We start from the raw sequence: 25,118 nt of genomic DNA, 5'->3' as shown, positions 1-25,118 counted from the left end.
GGTCAGCGGTCAAATGACCTCAGAAACCGTGATTATTATGTACAAAAAAGTGTTAGCTATATGTGGGTAAACGTTATATAATCGGTTTCCTAAAATAACTATGTTCTATAGGATTGAAAATGGTTATATTTTCTAGCTAGCTGAAAGGTTTTATTTTTCGTCTACCTATGTGGTTAAGTAATTGGTGTTTAACTTGGGGATTTATATATTCTTACAATTGAAAAATGATTATCTCTTGAAGCTGGAGTATAATTAAAGTCTTACTTAATCAAATTAAAACTTATTCAAATAGATACTGAAAAACTTGAGTAAATATAAAAAAATTGACTCACCTGAATTCGCTAGGCGACTGCTGGTTGGCCCAAACATTTGATATGGATCTGGAAAGAAAAGTAGAGTTATTCTAAATAAAGCTTTTATAAATGATGATGGGTACAAATATATGGAAGCTGGGACCATCACCAATAGAAATGAGCGATACCTCGTTGAAAAGGTATTTTTTTGCAGAATATGAATAACGGAAGCGCTAGTCCTGATTTACTGTCCAATTAGAATAATCTTACCTTGAAAGTTTTTATATTTTATTTCAGTAATTTTAATGTTTTTGTCATTTTTTAAATTTTTATACCAAAATGATCATCATTCATTATAATATTATATTTGTTTACTATCTCAGTAAATAAAACCAGTTGAAAGTAATTTCTCCCATTTTAATAATACGTGTTTACGTGAATTACGCCCTAACTGTCATCAGGAGAGAGAGAGTGCAATGCCATAGAAAAATACTTCCTTCCGACGAATATATTTCAAAATGGACAACTTATACGGATTTGTCGTCATAATATTTTTTTGCTCACTTGAAAAGAGCTATCCAACGAAGTATGACTCATCTTTATTGGACATAGGTCCCAAAACGCCCATTGTTTTTTACTGGTGTTAGAGACAATCATCTTCAATATTTTATCTTCTGCCACCAAAAGTTAGTTCTAATCGTAAGTAGCTGATTTATTTCTCTACAACTAGTAATTTTCATTTAAATCGCATATTATGAATGCAGTATTTTCAAAAATCTTAAATCTACAATATAACTGATGTATTCTTTAACAGGTAAAAGGTAACTTCTTAACAGCTTAATATTTTTAATGCTGAAAATTTGCTGAGTCATGCGTCATTTCATTGTCTACGTAATAAAATGGGTAAGTAATACTAGGCATAAAACCCATAAAATAATTACGACATTTTTGTATGCAACTCTTCTTAGCGTGGCATATGTTGGTGACAAAAACTATAACTATAGGGTTTGTCTTGTACCTGAGCAAGTATATTAAACTTTTATTAATTATGAAAATGTTAATACTAGTATCGGGCACTACATCCAGTTATAGCTGTACGACTGGTATGTAGAAACATAAATAGCAAACACTATAAAATGACCCTTAATTCATAATTTAAATTTCATGTTGCTTGTGTGAGTACAAAATGCAAATGTCGCAGTATAATTTTGAACTTGAAACAAAAGGGGTCCCTTCTAAAATTCTTTTGTTAAAATTATAATGTTCAAGTTACTGTTAATAGCACTAGAACGGTGCGCACAATAAAATTAGAATTCGTGACGAATTCCCCTTCTCATTGAGTTGAAAACCATAACTGTTTCATTTGTGGTCCCAAGTACGCCATAGTTAAACTATTCCGTTAATTTAAATTTAATGGGTAACTAAGATTTAATTTGGAAAATTCAAAATAACATTATCTAGGAGAGACAGATATCATTCGAAAAGTTCAGATTTCATCTATAGGAATAGGAAATTTTCTATCAATTCAAATCAACAGGCTAACAAATCGGATCGCCTGCGTAAGATCTACAAGGCTACCACAGTGATAAGAGCGTAACGTGGTTGCCATGGCAACTGAGCCAACAACAGACTTAACCGAAAAAACGAGATGGAGTGCATAGATTGCATTTCAAGTAAGGATAATGAGACCGACCTGCATCGCTGTCGAAATTTACATAGATAGGCCTACGTTCCGCGCAAGTAGACACCCGCCCGTCGCTGTGTTGTGTCTGCCAGCTTGATATATCTATGGTATGCATGGAATTTTATGTTTTAGTGCCGTACGGTGTTATAACGTGTAGGAAACAAGTGCAGTACTCGTTTTGGGGAGTTATCGCGTTTCGGAACGGTTGAGGGATTGACGTTTTATTTTGCGCCTGTTTTGGCTGGATGAAAGGTATTATCGTTACTCATTATTGGTTAGTTATAACATTATCTTGCCCAAAAACATTATGATCTGGCAAAGTATACTGTAAATAATGTGATGCACAGGAGAAGGAACATTTAAATTCGATATATTGGTACACGTCATTTGGGATTAGAAGTTGGATTAAGGCTTAAGATTCCTTCGATTTAAATAATTCATTTGCGAGTAGCAATATTTAAATTTAGGCTATATACAGAGAAGAATTCGACGGTATGTATTTTACATAGTCATTTTGCGATAGTACTTACAGTCCTACATACGTATAAATAAAATTGGAGTGACTTTTAATTATGTACGAGGTGAAAAGAGAGAAGTTAGTTAAAAAAACGCTCTCACTTTATAACAGAATTACGTTTGATACAACTGTAGCATTTTCCGGCTAATTATATTGAAATGTTTACTATTAAATCTGAATTTTACAATGGAAATTAGCATATACAAGGAAACTTCTCAATTTTCACTCGTATTTGTAATAATGGCGATGTCTTGAAACACGCCTGGCTCGACATAGCACTGAGTTCGCACGTAATATTTTCTTGCACTTATTACCTAAGTTATACCAAACGATTTTATTTATTTAAACTGGAACATCAGCAGCTTTAACATTTATTTTAATGTGTAGGGGATACATAGCCGTATTTCTTGATAATTTCATGTAGATCAACATTTATACTCCACCGTTACTTAATTTAGTAAAAAAGGATTCATTTAGATTGTTTCAAATAATACTCAGTAAAAAAAAACTCAAGGTTCAAACAACTTGGTAGTTATGAAATCGACAACAAATTTTGTTAGTTAGTTAGTTGGACAAAACACAAAAGTTAAATCTCAGCTAACTTCATAACTACCAAGGTTTTTTGGACCGAAATGTACTAATAACTAATGGAGTCACTCGATGACAACGCTGCATCGATATGCTAAACCGAGTTCGCAGCGAAGTCCTCGCGAATTCGTCCCACCAATCACAGCCGTGATTACCATCGATCTCAATCATTGCTCAGCACAAAGCGAATGGCGCTGAGATTTTCACAATAAGTGTTAAATCGAGGGTAAACTGAACGAAGCTCACCCCCAGACGGGGGCGCGATCTAATCATAATGATTATGATTAATGATCTCTTGTGAAACGCCAGCGCTATTGACAATCTGAATACGGATTACTACTACCTACTAACACTTTTATTTAAACATCTTATGTTGTAGGCGGTAAGTGTGGAAATTGTAGCAGAAGTGTAGAGGTATTTGAATGTACAGTCGGCTGGTGAAATGGTTGTTTGTAAGCGCTCGGTTATTTAGCGACGCCGTTTGGTAATTTGTTCTAATTCTAATGTAGAGTTGAAATTACCCTACATGTTTTGATTGTGCTTTTCACATGGCTTTGTGAAATCAACCGATTGAAAGAGTAAGCAAGCAGGTTTTGAAAGTTATGATAGCAGGTGATACTGTTCATAATATACCTACATAAGTACATGTTATACAAAAAAAACTAAATTGTAAGACCTCGAATGGCCTCGATGGGCATCAAGGCGTAAATCTATTTCTACAGCCTTCTAAATTACCTTTTAATGGTCAACTAAGCAGACTTTTAAACCTAAGTAGGCAATGTAACATTAAATAAAAAGCCACCAAACGCCAAAAGTCCCCTATTTTCCAAGACACACCAGCAATTCTCGGCAGCCATGAATATTTGCAGTGAGAATGTGATATTGACCGAGTAGGTCTGACGTTCGGTCAACACGCACGCTTGCTGGTGACCCACGCACATATTGACTCACTATTGTAGAGGGAACTTAGGGGCTAGGGGTCACTCTTAGAGCCCGAATACAACACTGTGTTGCGACGTCGCATCGCAAAACAGTCGCTGATTTTTACGATGAGATGTCGTAAACGCTGTTTTGTGTTTGGGAAATAAGACATGGCAAGACTAGGCACGACTCTATCTCGTTGTATTAAACGTGCCGATTGCACAACAGCTGTCGTGTGTTCGTTTTTCGTCAGTATAGAGTAACCCTCCTGTTGCTTGATGATTCACGAAGATTTGGGGAGACTGTCATGCAACGAGATAGAGTCGTGGCTAGCCTAGATGGTGTAAGTTTTCACTGGTTCTGGCAAGATTAACCGCTGTTGTTCTAAAGCTTGTTTGGGTTTTAAGACAATTCTTACAGTTTATTATTATTTCTTATCCATATAATATAGTTGGATAATAATCGTACAATTATTATGACCAAGCGTACGTACGACGTAATTGTACAATCATAATTCACACATTATTGTATTATAATTTATCTACATAGCTGCAAGTAGTAATACTTCTTCATTATTTCATAGATAGAGAAAAAACATGTGGTGGTGTATTAATTTATTCCATTCAGTGCTAGGCTGCATTCTTTGTTCAGCTACACGATAAATCTACCCCATACAAGACGGCGGAGGAATATTTCACCGGATCCCTCGCGATCAGCCAGAAACTTTATGCCGAGTAAATTCTGAAGCAAATATTTTTATATCGGCTTCGCAAAAAGTTCGCATGCATTCCCGCCTCTTCTTCCGGCTATGCAGAGGCATGCAAACTCATTGCTCATTCACATGGCCAGTTTCACAGAGTATTATAAGAAAACAAACAGTTGTAGAATAGCATTCGCGGCGCCCCGTGGCGAGACAGTCCCACCAATTTTCAGCGCAAATGGAAAACGTAATCACTTTCGTCAATTCCATTTGCCGGCTTCGCCGATCGTAACTGGATTGTCGACGCCGCGTGACGGCAGGTGTGTTGCTCGATCTCGATATTCGATAATTTAGTCAATATTTTTTATTGATTGGAATTGTTTAGTTGTCTGTTTTATCTTCTTTCTTTTTATGACAGCTGGAAATTCAGTTAGACTTGTTGGTTTCGATTTTTAACCTTACTTTCTTTTTTCCTACCTATATTTACATACATATCTAATATGATTTATGTTACCTTACTGAGAGAAATAAATAAAAGCTAATAATGGAAGCACTATGAAACCCAACCAACACAACAGACAAGCCAACACTCAAGCAGGTACCGCAGACAGAATCCTACTCAAACGCTGAAGAGTGTTTGGCGCCAAATGAACCTCAATAAGTTGACCTTTTCTACTATAATTACGCACCCATTACCTACTAATCTTTCGACAATGGCACACTACATTGCTCGGAGGTGAGCTTTGTACAAGGCATACACAACCCTATACATACTACCGAGACAGTTAATAATGGATTGAGGTAGTGCTTTGGCGATCAGTAAAAGTATGTTTTTTATAAGGGGGAAATGGTTCTTATTCCGTTAGCTATGAACCCAAAATCGCCAATCATGCGGAAGGAGTGCTTGTCGAAAGTGAATTGGTCTCTTTGGTCGGGTGGTAGGGTTTATTTTAGTGTTATGTGAGGCGTGCAGGGGAATAGCCAGAGGCGGCTTGAAGGAGTTAATGCGTGACGCACAAAAGGCTAAATCACGGGCCCTCCCGAGGTGAGACCGCCACCGCCGCCGCCGCCGCCGCCGCCGCACCCCGCCGGTGTCAAAGAGCGAATTTGTATTCCAATTACGACACCAGCGATACTATTCACGAAGATTTTTTTATCGTTCATTTTATTTTATCTAACAAAAATATTTTTTGTAGCTATTGGATGTGTTCTTTCTTGTTAAGGTGGTAAATTGATTGGTTGGTTGTATAAGCTGCTGGTGTTCCAGTTGAAATAAATAAATAAATTGATAATACCTACATGAATGCTGGAGACATGAATCGATATCTAAGTATGAATTTAATAAATCCAATATTTACATTTATGAAACGTTATATAATCTTATATGGGTGTCTAAAACATGCAGTCAGCAATGATGGTATTGGTGGTCTTCTTCTGAGTTCTTCTTAGTGCATTGGAGATAAACCCTAGAGCGGGTCGTGGGTTTGTCAGCTCAGTAAAAGGATTCCAGTCAGATATAAGTTGTCAGTCGCTGACAGATGACAGTCCAGGGTGACAGGGACATGTGATGTAACGTGTACGAAGAGGCACCTCTCATGCACCTATAAGTGAGTGATGGAACTCAGAATGCAGACAGAAGTATAATTCTCTCCTGCTGCACAGGTAGTTTTTAGAAATCAGATAAGGATTTGAGCTATCAGTGGAATACACCCAGAAGACCATTTAAACATGATTAATATAGTGCGAAAGTGGGTGCAGCAATGCACCTCTACCTACCCCGCAAGGGAGTACAATAGTTTTTTTTTTAAATATAGTGCATGGATGGAGAAGGAAGACGTGGAAGCATAGATTAGAATTACACGGAAAAACGATATCCGAGTAGAACCGGGCAACAGTGCTATACGTGAGAAGCGAACAGACAATGAATCAGTGCCTGGTCCTGTAGGCCATAAAATAATAATAAAAGGATAATTAATCGATCTCAGTGCATTATTCTCTGGACTATTCCCCTATAGTCGCAGTCGTTAGTGCAATTACAGACGCTCCCCTCAACCATTAGCTATTTGATTGCGCCCGAGTCCGCCCCTGTCTTGGATTCAATAAAGTTCACCCTGCAGATATATTTTGACAGATCTATTTGTTAAGACATACGATTATTGGTTGGTAATCATCGAGGTAAAAGAATTGATTGCGAGCCCGATGCGTTTGCCGTTTCTTTTATCTTTAATGGCAATTTGTAGCACGAAGTTACATGTTGTGTAAAAGGAAAACAATATCGCTGTTCTGATAATGATAATATACAATAAAAATATATTTTCAAATTAAGGAAATAGAGATAAAGCCATAAGCTTTTAAATTGAATACAAATCAAACCTACACATTTGAGTCAATGTTGTATGCATTTTTTCCGAAATAAACTATAATTCTACCTATACTCAGATTCATAATATTTCATACCCTAACAAACCTTTTAGATATTTTATATCTGTCGAAAATGACAACCGTGTACATTGGCTATCATCAAAGTAGGGACGGGAGTTTGCTCACGTCAGTCAGCCGGCAAGCGCACAAACCAAAGACACCCTGAACGTAGATTGTGGAAAAACATCTAATTTTGGGGGTGAAAATAGAGTGCCGACGCACGTCTGCTTGTGAAAACATCGAAACGCTTTGATTTCTATAGTTTTTTCACCGCTGTGTTTGTTTAGCGCTGTTTGACAATGATTGCGCGGCGCGGTTCGATGCGCTTTTGCTTTATTGCGTTCCGTTTGTAGCTTAATTTCTGATGCAACGGCAACAAAGTTTCCATCTGTTAGTGAGCAGCTAATATGTGTTTTTGTATGTTTACCTATTGTTAATAAAAAACTAAATACCTACTTATCTACTGCAAGCTGCAACATGTTTTAAAAGACAACCCTGGTGACCCTCATTATGATATCTCTTCAGCACGTCAATAAGTCAATCACTAAAACCCAGAAATCCAAGAGCATTTTGCTGTTAAAAACCAAAAGTCTATTAAAGGGCACGTTAAAGAACTGGAAAGTGCTGGACCCGATGGGAGGTTTCGAGGGGAAGGGAGGGGAGGGGAGGGCACGCGTCAGCCACGAGCGCAAACAGACGGCGACACGGCTTAATGAAACGGAGCCGTGACGGGCCAACTCCTCGGGGTCACTCTATGTGACGAAAAACTAAGTTTCGGACCGCTGCTGCGTGAGCCACGACTCTATCTGGTTGTATTAAACGCGCCGATAGCACGACAGCTCTCGCTCGTTTGTTTATCGTCAGTATAAAGTGACAGGAGAGCCTGTCACTTTCTGGCCAAACGTCAGTGTGGGGTGTCACTTTTCAACACCGTTAATTGACGCTTAAACGCTCTTTTGTCCGTCCGTAACTTTCATTGTCGTTTTCACAATGTATATGCGAATCATGCGAGTTCAAGGCAGTCACGTTTAAGTGCTAACTTTTTCTGGCAAAAAAATATTTTATTCCTAAAGTTATTAAGTATGTAGGTTACTTATTAGGATTTTGATTATAGAAATATTCCTTGTTTCAAGTATTCTAAGTGATTATTCCTTCTTAGAAGTGTACAAATACGGCAAGAATTAATTTGGCTTCAGTAAAAGAATCACGTATCTGGTAAGTGGGGTCCAGTTAGCTTGATAGTCGTTAAGGAGCAACTCTTAATGAAAAGCAGCTCATCCCTAACAGGACCGGGCTCAGTAAAGCTTTAATACACACTAAAAGAATACTCGCAACACTTGACAAAATTACCACAGTTGGAAACCTGATGGAACATACACAGTGTACATAATATTATGACTACTTTTTTGCCTTAAACAACGGGATTAGGCTCCCTATGGCGGATTTAAATTGTATTGAGTTAGACAATAATTACTTACTTCGTAAATGTTACATCGTTTTGATTTCGCGATAGGATCCCAGAATGATTTTAAAGATGCTGCGATACTAGTCAAAGCCAGTATTGTGTGAGTGGTAAAGGGAACCAGAGCTTCGTGAAACAAGAAAGTTGTCTTCACAGATGAATCGATCGATCGTGTTGAATAAAACTAACGAACTATGAACGAGTCTATAAGCATGTTCGAAGGAAAGGTTGTTTGTCTGTAAATGGGTGGATCCGAACAAGGGTTGAAGCCAAACATTCGGTCGACCGGCCACTGTTTGTTGGCCACGGTCAGTTACCCACGGCACATAAAAGTTTATTTATGTCTGGACTTTATTGTTACAGAACATATTCGCCTCCACCCCGAGTGCGTTTTCGAATTCACTCACATTTATCTTCTCGCCATTGGAATGCCCTTTTTTTGCGAGCGCGGAGTTTGATGACGTAAATCCAGTATGTATCTGCCTTGTGTAGAAATAAAGAACAGAAATATGTGTGGGCTACATCCTAGATTGTAGATGATGAATGAATATATTACCTAATTTAAGTGCAAATGATTGATATAATAAATTACTTATGATAGTGCCAATCACTAGTGAAAATAAAATTTGAATTTGTAAAAAAAAAAAAAAAAATATTTCATGTAGGTTCTGTAAGTTGTCATAGTTCATTACTATTAGTTATTCTTACAGGTGTAGTTTCAATTCTAAGATTAGAATAACATTATTTATATGTTTTCAGGTACATAATATTAATAGGTAGTTCCTAGTGAAGCGCTTATTTTTAAGTTTAGTGTTATCGAAAGGTTATTTGATAATGTTATATCATGTATAGACAGAGATGTGGTTTACTCTAAGCCCATAGATGGCTAAAACCTTTTTTTTTTGCTTTGAAATAATTTTACATAAAGTCAGTGCTTAGAATAAGGGTACTACTTAAGTACTAACCTGGTTGACGCAGATGTGAGTGTGCGTCCAGCGTCGACTTCGACATAGCTGAGAGCGAATTGGTGCCATATCCTGTAACAATAGAGTTTACATTTCAATAACATGTTGTGGACATAGCTGTCACATAGTGTAAAATGTGTGACAAAAACTCAAAACGATGAGAGGTAAACAAAATATATACTTAGAGGAATTCAGAACCGAATCTTTTTCCAAAGTCGGTTAAAAAGTAATTAATTTGAATTTCGAATATCAAAAGTTATTCGAAATTCAAGATACAATTTGATTATGTATACCTCGTACGAGATGTATTTTTTTTAATTCCATCTTATTACAATATAACCTGTTGATTAATTTTTAGTCTTTAATGTTGACTTCATATCAAAGTTTTCACTTCCACCATACCACTAAAGCCGGCAAATACGCATAAAATACCAACACAAAACCGTATCGCAAAACCTCGAGGGCTAGATAAGTGTTTTATAATTAAGATCAGTTGTCGCCTCCACGGAGCATGTCACCCGCGCGCATCACAACACGCTCAAAGATAATATTAGCCATTTGTTCTTTAGGGGCATCCGTAATCCTAAAGCCGCCCCTGGCTATGCACCAACCACGCAACTTTAACCCTACTTGTAGGGACACGTAAAGCATATTTTTGACGGGAGAAGTAGAAAAGACAAAATCTGATTGTTCTCTTTGATGTACTCAATCAGATTTCACGCATTGTTAGTAGTAAAGCAACATTGTGGACGCTCCTTTTGATTTTCGTGCAAGCATCTTTGACAGAGAATGCATATTGGAAAGTTGTTTCGTATTTTTGTACCTTTTAAAAATATATGTATCTTAGGGATATTAAAATTAATATACGTATTCTGCTGTTAGGGTCGATAAGCTATACGTATAGAAGTAATAACTGGTGATGATAGATAGGTCATTTAGTTACAATGTGTACCTCTAACTACATGATTCAGGCGATTAGCATAACAGCAGTCACTAACGAAGCATCTTGACAATAATTATACCTATAGAATATAACAACATTATGGAATTCTATAGAGTGGTTTTATACGAAAACTTCTAAGCTGAATACGTAAGTCACGCCCCACGGATGGTGATTTTGAAAAGTACTGAAACCGGCCATCAAAACGAGTTTCATTTGAAATCTGCAACATGCCATCATTTTCGGCGCACGCAATTACGCCGTGCTACAGACCACACGTACAGTTATACCCAAATGGTCCATCAGCCGAATCAATAATGGCACATGCCTATTCAACCACTAGATGGCAACGCACTATCGGCATCAATCATGATTGTAACCCGACACTCACTATTATCTCGACGGTCGAATGACATAGTGGTTAGTGACCCTGATTGCTATGCCGAAGGTTTCGGATTCGATTCCCGGCTGGGGCAGATATTTGTTTAAAGACAGATATTTGTACTCGGGTCTTGGATTTTGATATTTATATTTAATATGTATCTATCTATGTATTTGTGTAGTTATATCAGCTGTCCGATACCCATAACACAGGCTCTGCCTAGCTTGGGGTCGGATGGCCGTGTGTGAGATGTCCCCACATATTATTATACAGTATATTGTTATTATCTCGCATGCGTCACGCGCATCCCACAGTCGACGCCTTATTTGCTATCCCGCGGTCAACCGTACACTACCAACCTCACAGTATTTTTATATTAAAATGTCGTGTTCATGTGGAATGAGGCGGTGCGCGGTGTTAATAATGAAATGAATGTGTGGCTGTTCTTGAATAAATAGAGGACTCTGTAAACTAGAATACGGTGAATTAATTTAATTATTGTTACGAGCAAAACTATTGCTCTGACATTTTACACTGGTTTTTATTGGAAAGCTTTCGTGCTACTGGTGTTCTATGATAAACTACGGTATAGGTATAAATATTACTTACTATTTAACATAAAACTCATTGGTAAGCGGGTGCTATCCTGTATAATACTTATCATTAAGTATAGATAAGCGTTATTATGATGACACAGTAAAAAACAGCAACTTTTCAATTCATTCATGAATCACAAATCAAAGTGAACGCCTCTTGTTGTTTTAAAGCCTAGAGCAACCTTTTAGGGTGTCAACCATGGCACCCTTTGAAAACAAAACACAAATTAATTTAAGCCGAAACCGCGATAGCTCTTGCCGCAAGCTAAATGTCTGTTCAGAACAGTAAGTACAAATGAGATTTCACTTCAGACCAGATCAAAGGATCGTGGTGTTAAATTATTTGTCATATAGCCGCCCATCCATGGAATATGCCTACAGAGTGAGGATTGAAATGTAAATGTGAGCTCCAGAGCGACTGGAAAAGGTAATTACAATCTTATTGGTTATTGTGATAGAGTCCATGATTAGCTTTAAATTGATGAAAGTAATCCTTGGGTTTTGGAGGATATGTTTATCGTCATAATCAGCCACTGCTTTATAAACTGACTTTCCATTTAAACCTTATATTAAAATTATGAGAGTTTTTTGAGGATGGTTAAAATAATTTCAATAGAACTATGGAGAAACAATATTTTTTCGCTAATGTAAAAAGTCGTAAAGCAATAGTCGATACCACTTTTGCATCTCCCTGTAAATGTAGTATCCCTTAAGTTACAGGTTCTGCCTAGTTTAGGGGTTACTAGCTGAAATGTTTCTACTGCAGTTTCTATGCCATCTCGTACCACTCACTGTTTGTTCAGATTTGATTTTAATTGTAGTGTGTTCTTATTTGGCGAGCACACTTATTATTATTACAACTAATGCAAGTCAACTTTTATAATACAATATGAAAAGATACTCTGAATTTATGGGCTCCATATAAAAAGAAACGAAAATGTAATAAGGCGAACTTATCGCGTCGCACTGTAAAGGTAGTTAAAGTAAAGCTTCCTTACAGCACGTAGAATAAGCCGGGACTAAGTTTCCTGCAGAACAATCAAACTGCCTGCTAACCCACGACCTCGTTGTTTGAGTTGCACAGACTCCAGAGATTACTGGGAGAGCGACAGTCTGAAATGAACTACAGCTTGTGCTTAACTTGTTACTTTAATGTTCTTCATCTAGGACTTACTTATGCAGCTGCCGCTTCCCGGGTTCTTTATTTACGTAGATAAACGTCACTATATTGCGATTCGCCATAAATACGGTGCTGTGATAGGAGGAACGTGCATTAAACGAGTTTATCGACGTCGATATCATACACGTACGAGCAGCGTACGCAGCGTCGATCGAGAAGTGAGGATTATTTTGCATATTATGAGCTTTCAATTTGTTTTGTATACTTATAAAATAGTCTTAAGTACACATTTATTAGGATAAGTTGTAAGCTAAGTTCTTCCATAAAGGAGTAGTAATTTTATCACATGCATATAGTTCTCCCCTTACCTTCGCTTTTTATTAGTTGTAGAACCAAAGTTGTTCTGAGTAAAGATGTGTATGTCCTTTAGAATAAACTAAACTTTTTAATTTAAAATTAACTTCTTTAAATGCTAAACTTTTTGCTATTATCTGTTGTATAAAATGTCTAGTATGTTTCATAAATTTAAATTGTATACCTGTATAGAACCTAATATTTTAAAATGAAAAGGTATTATTTAAGTACCTAAAAGATAATCTTACTGTCAAACAAAATCTTTCTAAACAGGCGTATATCCCATGTGATGTAGGTATTGTATGTACATTCACGTTCTTCTACACCAAGCAAAAGCGAAGCGAGCTGCCGCGTCACTAAACACGGATACCACTATCTATATACCCGTGAACAGAGCATTATATACCTACCTAGCTGAACACAAAACAAGCACACAGCCTTTCTTTCTGTGCCCTTCCCTCCTAGCGCCTGAAGCGTTTATTTCTCACATCCCTATCTCGCTCCTTCACCCTGCCACCTCAATTAGACGGAGCAGGACGGAAGATCGTCGACATGAAAGGCACTTGAGGCTAATTTTCGCAGCCACCGCTTTCCATCGCGTCCGTCCAGCCAGTTACATTTTCAGCGCCCCTCGTTCCAAATTTGAAGCTGAGATTCCGTTTGCTTTGCTTCAGTTCAAAATGGCGGTGTCGGATTTAAAATGAAAATCACTTTTGTGAACTCGTACTTTAATTCACAGTTATAGCTATGTCACAGTCTCTCTTTCAGCTCGTAATAAAAACTTTTCCAATTTATATCTCATGAAGTCATGATCAAAAAGAATTAAAGTCTTGAAACTTAAATATGAAAAATCCCGGTGGCACCTTACAAATGATGGTTAATGAATTTCGCTTAGTTTAAATAATGTGTAGCCAATTATGGTTCATTATACAAGCATTAGGGGTGAGCGGGGTCTAGGGGACCGGGCGAGGTCGGCAAGCGGCCGCGCCGGTCTCTCGGGAGCGTTTCGTAAATCGTTTGTAACATTTAAACTATTGTTTGAATGCATTAACGGTTAACACCCTAATATCGATTTCGTTTACGGTATAAGAAGTCATGTTATGGCATTCGGGAGGGTTGGTTGTTGTTATTTTCACTGAGATTTATAATCATTGGGTTCATTCGTGCCGACATTGTTTAAATGCGTCAAATATTCGACAATCGAAACTGTATGCACTGAAGCATTGCAATCAGTGTACTGCGGAAACTTACGATGACTGCGTGAATTTCGCAATTTAACATTCGGATTTACAGTTGAAGTCAAGAGCGAAGATCATTGGAACAATGGGCGGCGGCGGCGAAGCGTGCTGGGTGATAATGTGCCCCTCGCCGCTGCGTGTGATAATAATCGAAATATTGCATCACTTACCGAATATTGTAACTGTCAATCATGAAATTAAGTCTCCATTGTGCAGTAGGGAGCGGCGCGTGCGGGCCGCGCGGCCTCCGCTTCACCGCGCATTCGCTCGCTTGCGCGATGTCAACTTTTTAAAATAATAACATTGTTTTTTTTTGTAAATAATATTTAAGCGAGCTGTGACGTGAATCGTGATGCGGCTGAGTCATTGCGTTTTGTTTTGATTTGTATGGCGTTGTATCATGTTGGATGTTGGAATGAAAGAAATGTTATATCGATTTCTTATCCCAGCCCTAAAGAGGCGTAGTTATTAGTGTTTAGATCAATTTTGAATAACTGTTGCAATGTTGCTCAAAACGGGTTGAAGAATAATTCTAGATCTACATAACGTATTGTAAGATAGAGAACGGCACATCTTACCTACGTAATATTTAATAAGTTTTTATAAAACTGACTGAAAACTTATACTGCTGGCCTATTTAACTAGGTCCTTATTTATCAAGTTTAGCGCATTTCCAAAAGTTGTTAAGCATGACCCCCTGCGTCACCGCCTCTCAGCTTAGTATAATACCACTTTTGCAACGGCATGTAAACCAAGCATTATTGAACTATTGTATTAATGTAGGTTACGTCTTTAAATAAAATAAATGTTATGAATCGATTGCAACGTTTCCAACAAATTTATGAGTCTGCACTTTTGTTGGATCACCAACAAAATAGGCTATCATGTATATAGAAAATAATATTATGAAACATACCTTGTGAAGCCTGGGAGGATGCATGTGTAGACCATGAACTTTTGTAGGACGCATCTGCAACAAAAAAGTCTATTTAATATTATATACAAATTCGCGGAAGTTACCTTCTCGTAGACCACGATTCTATTTTCGGAGGGTGTTAGTGAACCTTAGGGCAGATTTTTCAATATTCAGGTAAAAGTTAATTGTAGAATAATTCTTTTTTTTTTTTTTGAAAAATTAGCCTTTAAAGTCTAAACTAGTAATGACTCGTATGTATTTAAATACATTTATTTCTAAAAAATTGGGTGGTATCTTCCAGAAATTGGGTGGTATCTGCCTCTGGAATGGGAGGACGAGATGATATCCGTTGTGCCACCAGCACTCTACTCTGACCTAGACCACTCTCTCGTGTTTTCTTTCAATGCATTGCGTGCAAGGCATTAAAATGGAATAGAAGTAGTACTGTATATCCTACTAATATTATAAAGGTGAAAGTTTATAAGTATGTGTGTGCATTTTTGTTACTTCTTCACGTCAAAACCGCAGCACCGAATTTAATGGAATTTGGAATGAAGTTAGCTGATACCCTCGATTAACACATATGCACATTTTATCGCGGGAATCCTACTGGAAAACTTTTTTTAAATCTATATTCCTACAAATAAACAATACACAAAAGAAAAATCAATATAAAGTAACAAGTAAGTAGTAAAATTTGACTGTACTTTAAAGTATCTAGACAGACAAAAACCTATAATGAAGTAGTAGATGAAAGTTAGCCTGATATGATAAAGTAGTGAGGGCTTTTACATTTTGTGGGTAATGTATAAGTTCATGTGCTACATAAATTCTAAATCCTAACTAATATAATATTATAAATGCGAAAGTAACTGTGTCTGTCTGTCTGACTGTTACTATTTCACGCCAAAACTACTGAACGGATTTGAATGAAATTTGGTGTACATATGGTCTAGACCCTGAGAAAGAACATAGGCTTCTTTTTATCCCGGAATTTCCACGGGAAACCTTTTTAAGGCGAAGCGAAACTCGCGGGAACAGCTTATCCTAACTAATATTATAAATGCGAAAGTAACTGTGTCTGTCTGTCTGTCTGTCTGTCTGTCTGTCTGTCTGTCTGTTACTCTTTCACGCCAAAACTACTGAACGGATTTGAATGAAATTTGGTATACATATGGTCTACACCCTGGGAAAGAACATAGGCTACTTTTTATCCCAGAATTCCCACGGGAAAACTTTTTAAGGGGAAGCGAAGCGCGCGGGGACAGCTAGTTTTCTATAAGTGTTTGTATTAAACAATTTATAGTGGGGCTGCTTCTCATAAACAATGTGCGCTTGTTGATAAAAGCGTAAATTAAGTACACTACTGAGATTATTTAAAGATGTGGAGGCAACCTGGACTTGATCCCTAAAGTACTTTAGAGGTCATACTCGATGTTGAGTAAAAGCATAATACACTGTCGTCACTTGTATACAAAAGGATGATTGGTAAGTCTATGAATGTATTTTAGAGGAAGGTATTTACCACTACAGTCGATTGAAACCTATAATGGCTCATCCAAAACTTAAAAACTTAGCAACTTTAAAAAATAAAATCATCGAACAAGTTTTTGGGCAGTACAGCTTAAAACATACATACTCCTATTTTTGACCTTTTAAATAAAAATAAAAAACAAAAGTATTGACTTGTATGAAAAATCTTTTCTGGCATATTGTGAGCAAGCGCATAGATCGACATACAAAGTCCTTGATCGACGGAAACTTTTGCTATGACAACTATTGTGCCTGTCTACGGTGGCTACCCCAAGTATCTTTCACACCCTGTATAATATTATTTAAGAATACAAATCTAGCTTGTCTTCACATCTTTATATTATAAAAGATTCAAGCTTTCAGCTCTCTGGGAGCTTGCGAACAGTATCAGATACGAATTATTTTTCGAATATTTCATATCAATACATACACAACCAGTTGTAATAATAATTATTATAAATTACATTACCTACTTACTTATTTATAAATTATTGTGTAGAAATATTTTTAAATTAAAAGGCGCTCACTTACATCACATTTGCACTAGTGGTGGATGTGGTTACAATACTTACAATTTCATAATCGTAAAATCGTTAACGTGTAAAGTACCTTATAGATTTAACGAATACGAGTAACACACGCATAAAAGTAGTCCCGCAAAGTTGTAGGTAGATTAATAATTGTGTACATTTTTTATTACTTTATCATGTACTTATGTGCTTTTCTCACACTATTAATGTAATATATTATCGTCTAAACTCTGAAACAATACTGAGTGAGAGACTGAGAGATTTGGTTGAATAAAATTGATAGCTGATTGGAATCATTTCATTATAATAACATCTTACAACATTTTTTTTAAGTCGAGAAATAATTATGTTTAAACCGTCGGTCGAATCAGCCGTTGCATTTGCTACGAGCTACGAATGCTACGAGTTTTGCTACGCGCCGGTGGGCTACGCCGTAGCGCGTAGGCCTTCAGAGGCCTGTTAGTGACTGTATCCATCTTATGGATTTCATGTATCTAAGTAAGACCAGCAGGAATTATGTAACTAGGTATATAAAGAAATATTAGATCAAAGTTATTAATTTACTTTGAATAAATTATGACGTAAGTAATAACGGTAGCAGGTAGATATGCCGGGTTAGATAATTTTTGTATTTCTATATTGTGGTTTCCAAGTTTATTTAGAACATATACTGTGCTACCACAAAAAACTTTAAATACTGTTTAACTAGTGTTTAAAACGAAATTTGACAGATTTTGTAGGCGTCTGACAGCGCTAAACACCTGTTAAATACTGTCTAAGTTTTTGTGGTAAGGCTTTATAGATTTTTATCAAACTTGCCAGTTAGACATTCCATTATTAAATTTCCATTTAGGCCTTATACTCATACGCAAATATCTTGAAATTCCATTAGAAATTATATTTTTATACTGTAGGTATTCATTCTTATTTGCCACATAAAATAATAATTTAAAAAATTAAAAAACCGACTTCAAAAAACCACTAAAATGTTAGAAATAATTTACATCAATTTTATGTGACATTACAAATATACCTAAGCAGGAACTGTAGAGCTATCCGGAAAAAACGCAGCACATTCTATTCGATAGTCTATTCGAAAGTGCTGTCAACCTGTCAACAACAAAATGGCGGTGTATTGCGGTGTACAGATTTGCGAAAGTTTGACAGCTATCAATCCATAGGTCATTGTCAGAATAATATTATGTACTCTGTGGTCATTCTTTTCGAAACTCATTCGAAAGGTAAAAAGTGTTCGAAAGTGCTGTCAAGTTGACAATAGTCGCACTCGCATTCGATTCTATTCGTTAGCTCGAATTTTCATGATACGGGTACTGCTCTTTTTTGATGTTGGTGCGGTGACAAAGTAATCTGAAGAAATATGGCACCAACTTCAAAAAAGATCAGAGGCGCGAGCATAAAATTCGATACTATTTTCGAAACTACACGTAGGGTCACTTTTACCAAACGGTAAACGTATATAAAATAGTATTTAAATCAAATTTTAAATACATTTTGTACTAACTGACAGACATATGACATGCTACTAAGTACGTTTTGGTGAAATTCCACCTAACATGGAAAAAACAAATGTCACTTTTGGAACTAACAAATTGGCCTTTCATTATGACAGTGACAGTTGACGATACGCAACGTAAACGGAGGTTTCGAATCCTGTGCTCGCGGCTCTGTTCCTGCTTAGGTATATTTGTAATGTCACATAAAATTTATATAAATTATTTCTTACATTTTAGTGGTTTTTTGAAGTACCAACAGACAAAATTTAAATTGTCCTTGTTTTAATTATAATTAAAAATGTACAATCGGACGTACGTTTTTGAAGTCGGTTTTTATTTTTTTAAATTTTTATTTTATTTTATTGTTTTTAGTTAATTTTCAATCAAAAGTAAGATGAAAATGATACCAATAAGTCCTACTAGTCAATACGAATCATTCAAGCCTAAACACGAGGTAGTTGCTATATACCGTTGAGGAGTTCCTTTGACTGCCATCCGTTACCGTTCCGAAAAAAATGGGACCACTTGAAAGCTCAACACAATACAACAAAAAAAGAATTTTCAAAATCGGTCCATAAACGGCGGAGTAATCGGTGAACATACATGAAAAATATATAAAAAAGATCCCGACGAACTGAGAACCTCCTCCTTTTTTTGAAGTCGGTTAAAAAGGTGTCAAATCTTGGTGTGTCTTTTTAATTAAAATACTATTAAACAAATAAACAAACTACAACCAAAATAAATAGTTTAATTACGAAATCAATAATTTTTGCTTGTGTGTATTTCATTTGTCATTATGTTTTATATTATATCTTAGTTTTTACATTAATTCAAATAAAAAGGCACTCCAAGAGTGTTCAACATCTGTACCAAGCAATAAATATGCATTATAGTTAGAATGTTTTGTGTTTTCAGTATTTATAGTAGAGTCAGTAAAAATAAGTGGCCGCAAAAAAAAATAAGCTGCGACGGCTAATTTATGATTGTTATTGTTTTATATTCTTATTTTCATTTCTTTTTGGGATATATATTTTATTTGTGATCATATTTTATACACGAATTGTCCAACATCAATTTGCGATTTTTAAATCAACCATAACCCTGTAATAGGAATTTATTGCTCAAAAAATATATTGTTCAAATTTACTAACACGAAATACCTATGGATGAAACATCACGTCACAATGAAATTTTGAATTTTCCTTTAAAATAAGTAAATAAACATAAATTAAACACCTAAGAAAAGCAAAAAGTTAAAGTAATATTAAATATAATTAATAGACTCACGACTATAATCTCAGAAAGGGTAGTGAGTAGAGGTGAATTGTAAATGAGACATATTTTTGCAGTAGACACACTTGTCTTGCAGTTACAGTATGTACCTATACATATCAAGAGCATCATAAGAGTATAGTACTTAAATAATACTGTTTAATAAGAGTAAATACTATTAATATATTATATCCACGTACGTTTTCACAGCATCATAAATAACACATAAATAATACAACTCTTATCGTAGTTAAAAACAAGAACCCAGGAGCACAGCATGTATTTTCACATACTGTATAAGAACAAGAGGAACACCCTTTACAAAACCGTATGGTCATCCGGTCAGCTGGCTCACTGCACGCACTGCACATCACTATCACAACAACAACTAAAGTGGATATTCACCCGCAAACAGCATAGAGAAGTTGGTAAAAGTGCCCGGCCGACTGAGGTAGTCGGCGGAGCTTTTGATGTCGAGCATGGCGCCTGGTCACGGCGACGGCGGCATGGCAATACCGGCCCGGGCCGCGCGCGGGGGCGTGGCCGCCGCGGCGCCGCCCTGCCCCAGCCCGCCCAATCACACACCATCGCGGCTAATCTTTATCTGGAGCCGAGAAAAAAATAAACACCGACGCTCGCTGGGGAGATAATGACGAGCGCTCCGCCGCCGCTCATCACCAGCCTTTGTGGCCCGACAGCCGGCGCGCGACGGGTGACACCTACGGTTTGGAGAAAAATGAACGCGGCAGGCCATTGTCACTAAATAGCATCGCTCACCGTCCAATACCGTGTGATTGTTATTGACTTGCAGCTGAAACAACATCGATTTAATACTGTATCTTTCAGGCTAGTCGGCCTGCTTGCCGGCGGCGGCGGCGGTATCGCGCGCTCGACACTCGTTTGTCACGGCCGCATATTGTTTATATTTTTTTAATTCAGCTACCAATTTGGTATTTTTTTCGTCTGTTTGAGGACATTGTCAGCGACAGCTGCCGCCTTTGTTCGTTTTGTATAGGTAAATTGTTCCAGAGCAGCCTATTGTCCCATCTTGATAATTGTCCTTAAAATTGGCTGAATATGGACACAGCAGCGATTGTGTCCAATATTTGGCACTCTCTGGTTTTATGTTAGACGCTTTTCCATTTATTATGTTTGAAACGGTATATTATGTAGCCTGAATACATCATTATTTTCTGTATTGTTCCTTTACGGAACGTGAAAAAATGATAACAAATTGCGTCTTGACTTACAAAATGGTACCTAATAATTAAAATCTGTCGCACAATACATTGGACAGAAAATACAATCATTTGATTAAATTTGTAAATTTTATTGCTTCTGATTTGAAAGATGATTCTCGTGTAAAACAGTGTTAAATGGACATAATTGTAACCTTTAAGCAGGACTAATTCCCATGTATCTGCCTGAAACTCTTGTAATACTTAAAAAACCTTGATTTGCCAACATCAATAATTACTAGTGAACGCATTAGTTCTATTGAAACGTTTTTTAAGGGCTCTCAAAAACATTTCGTATTTTGAGGTATAAATAGAAAATGATAGTTTAGAACTATGAATTAATAATAATATAATATGTGGGGACATCTCACACACGGCCATCCGACCCCAAGCTAGGCAGAACCTGTGTTATGGGTATCGGACAGCTGATATATCTACACAAATACATAGATAGATACATACTAAATATAAATATCAACACCCAAGACCCGAGAACAAATATCTGTGTTTAAACAAATATCTGCCCCAGCCGGGAATCAAACCTGGGACCTTCGGCTCAGTAGTCAGGGTCACTAACCACTACGCCATTCGGTCGTCAAATTGAATGTCTGTTAAGGACAAAAATGAGATCTCTGTTGTGAAATAAAATGTGAAAGTATTTATAGATTTTTTATATCAAACGTGATTTGTAAATAAACACTTAGGTAACATCATAATATATTATCATAATCATAACACCCGAGAAAGAAAACCATAAATGATTGCGCAAACAAAGTATTTCCTGCCGAAGTCGCATTGAAAACTTTGTTTTCTTTTCGTTTGATCGTTCTGAAAGAAACAAGACATTTGCATCAAGCGAAGAAAACACGGGGATCTCGTGAGAGGCTTATCGAAGGGCGTGGCTTACACGTAGAAGCTATAATATGCCGACGGGGTCTGGCAGCGTACGATGTTATGTCTATAGATAACGTACCGGTTTACCTAAACATCGATTTGATTGATAAAGAATATAAATGTATGTATTGCGCTCATCATTCGAGTAGAGAAAGTTTACCAAATTTTAGTCATAAACTTAAATGCAGAAGGAACTTTCTATTCGTATCTCGTTTCTCTTATACATATTAAAGTCAGAAGCACTAAATTCAATAGAGGGAAAGACAATAAAGAACTTAATGGATTAATCTTAACAAGTTTTCTTATAAAACTGAACTGGTGTAAATCAAGAAACTTCTAGGAATTATTTTCTCTGGTTATGTCTCTATGTCTCTGGTCTTATAATTCTCCCTTTCTATCAGTGGGGACAAATACAACTTTATTTTTACCACATTTAGCGTGATACATTTCGTTATGTTGGTATTTTAAAAAAAAACTAACTCAGCTTTCAGTAAAGTGCCCAATCGTCAGTATTTAAAGTATTCATATTAATATTTATTCCCCTCAGCGTTCACTGCAGCATCACCGTTGTACACCTTCCATTGAAGTTTAAGGCCAACTAGCGCCGATAATTGCCGTCCGACATGTCTGTATTCTATCTACTGAGTAATGAGAGGTAAAAACTTTTCAAAAGGTGGTTATTATTGCTTTTCAATGGCGGCGCTAGTTGGCCTAAAACGTACAAGATCTTCCGAACAGTTTCTTTTAAAATTTTATGATCGGTGGAAAAAAACTACTTAATGGGAAAGCATAGTCACCCTCGCGTCTGCGATTGGTGGCGTGACGGGGCGACGCGGGTGGCCACACTTTCCGTGTCCCGACGCGGGTCTGTAGACACCCTAAATTAACGGCTTTATGGTTTCAGTTATAGTTATATTTATAGGTAAGTATTAAAAACAAATGACTTAAAAAATATAAGAATATAACTTTAGGCCTCACTTTAGGCAGTCAATTTGATTATTGATTTGGTGAATAAGCAAATGACTGTCAGTTTCACAGTTGAGAACGTCAAGATATGTAGAGTTTGAGTATGGAATGCAGCGCTGTGATTGGCTGAATTATCACTGAGTAGGTCTTAAGTTCATGTATAGGAAGAGTTAATAAGTGTTAAACTGAGTCTTAGTCAAACTAAAATGCAGTTTTTGCGTCAGCTTTCAATTAAATCTTGTTTGTGTTAATATTTTGGGTACCACACATCCATAATAAACGATAATAGACAGCTATGGTTACGGAACCTCCAAAAAACTTCAAACATAGTTAAGTATGAATTTTATTTTATTATATTGCTAGAATACCCACTCCTCTTGTTGCGTGGGAGTTAAATGCAAACAAGAACTTTGTTCCAGCAAATTCAAGCAGCTTCTAATATACGAGAGATATCTCTGTGGGCGTGAAATGTCTCACATACACTAGCACACACACAAACAAACACACATACACAATCTTACATGTAGAGTGTAGTGTGCGTGAGTGCTGGAGGTAAATGTTCTGATTGTACAATAGGTTTGAACTTAATTAAAATAATTGATAAAAAGTACAGTGTTGCCAGTTTCAAACGCACATGGAATCTCAATAATTATTTCGGCCAATGTTCATGAATTAAGTACAAATTATGAACGGGTTATCTTTAATCTTTATATTTTTTTGTAAATATGAGACCGTGTCTGCTTTTGGCAAAATCTAACCTTTAATTTTTACACTTAGTTGGTATTTTCTTGTAAAACTACACTCACGAGAGTCACCACTTCACGAGCATTGAAAAAGTTCTAGTGACAATAGCACTATTACAATTGCTGCTAAACAGAAAAGTCTGCAATACAATACATGTTCATTTAATAATAATAATAATAAATATTTATTTTCAGACCACGTAGTCCATAGTAAGTGTTAGTAACAATGAATCTTAATACTAGGTTAGGCTAAATACAAACACAAAATTAACATACCATCAGAATATTACCAACTAAAAACGTAAATATTTGTCATCAAATTCTATTATTATTTATTTATTAGACTTTTGGTGTCGACATTATATAAGTGGAACTTTTTCATTCCCTTCCTATCGTGGATAATCCACCCAAAGATAACCACGCATGTTAGGTACGCTTGGCTGCAACTTCAATAATTTCAATACAAATAAATAGGAATAAAATATTATGTTTCTTACATGAAAGAATAATTAAATTATCGAAAATGAACAAAACGAACAAAGTCCAAATAGGTCCAAATTGGATATTTCTATGTGTGCAGTAAGCATTCGTTTTTCCACGAATGAAATTGAATCGCACAGTTTAGTTGTATGCGTGACTACAGGTGTGTGTGTGTGTGTGTATCATGAAAAATACCGAAAGTTCTGATGATATTATCGTTTTGAAATATTTTATCTCTAGAGTGACATCCCTCTGTCTAAAGTGTTCGATGATTCTGTAAAAAAACAATTCAATTTAGTTTTTTATCGTAAGAAATCCATCGTAATAGGATAGCGTAGGGCTCCCTTTAGACCCGCGAATCACCATAGATTCTGTTAGAAATTCCTGAATTTTTGTATCCTAATAAATTTTCTGTACTAATGAATAAAGTTATTGTAGAATCAGTATACAATTATTTATGACATGACGCGAAATGTCGACAATTAAGTATCATCATCATCACCACCTACAGCTAAATCGAAAATGGAGTGAAACACTGATAACTCATTTAACCATTCCTTTTCTCTAGCCTTTTTGGAATGGTGGTAGAGTAATATTATGACTATCGACAAATAATTGTGAATTCCGTCGAATAAACGATATTTCAATTCCAGCTAAATAATATAACAATAAGTAACGCTTGTAACCTGTAAACCTGAACAATTTCAACAAGCTTCCGCGTCTGCATTCGCCTACTCCAGCCTCGTGGCAACCCTACTGCTACCGCTGCCGCTGCCAACCCTACTGATGCCGCTGCCAACCCTACTGATGCCGGGTGATCGATGCGAGCGCCTGAAGCCATGGCGGCGCTT

General features: G+C 36.6%; 1 protein-coding gene across 3 annotated transcripts in view; it reads right to left on the bottom strand.

Moving 5' to 3' along the window:
- The window catches only part of LOC119694862 (DNA-binding protein D-ETS-3), a 58,214-nt gene that overhangs the window by 6,459 nt on the left and 26,637 nt on the right, over window positions 1-25,118 (bottom strand). For all 3 annotated transcript variants that reach the window (XM_048632756.1, XM_048632755.1, XM_038122223.2), the window contains exons 4-6: window positions 15,098-15,151; window positions 9,552-9,623; window positions 333-380 (exon numbers count right to left, since the gene is read on the bottom strand). In XM_048632756.1, the coding sequence (XP_048488713.1) occupies window positions 333-380; window positions 9,552-9,623; window positions 15,098-15,151 (174 nt within the window). The remainder of the gene's footprint in view (window positions 1-332; window positions 381-9,551; window positions 9,624-15,097; window positions 15,152-25,118) is intronic.

Source organism: Plutella xylostella, chromosome Z (assembly GCF_932276165.1).
Source record: "Plutella xylostella chromosome Z, ilPluXylo3.1, whole genome shotgun sequence".
NCBI classification, from domain to species: Eukaryota; Metazoa; Arthropoda; class Insecta; order Lepidoptera; family Plutellidae; genus Plutella; species Plutella xylostella.
The sequence above is the reverse complement of the archived record's forward strand: the minus strand, read 5'-3'. Positions and strand labels throughout refer to the sequence as shown.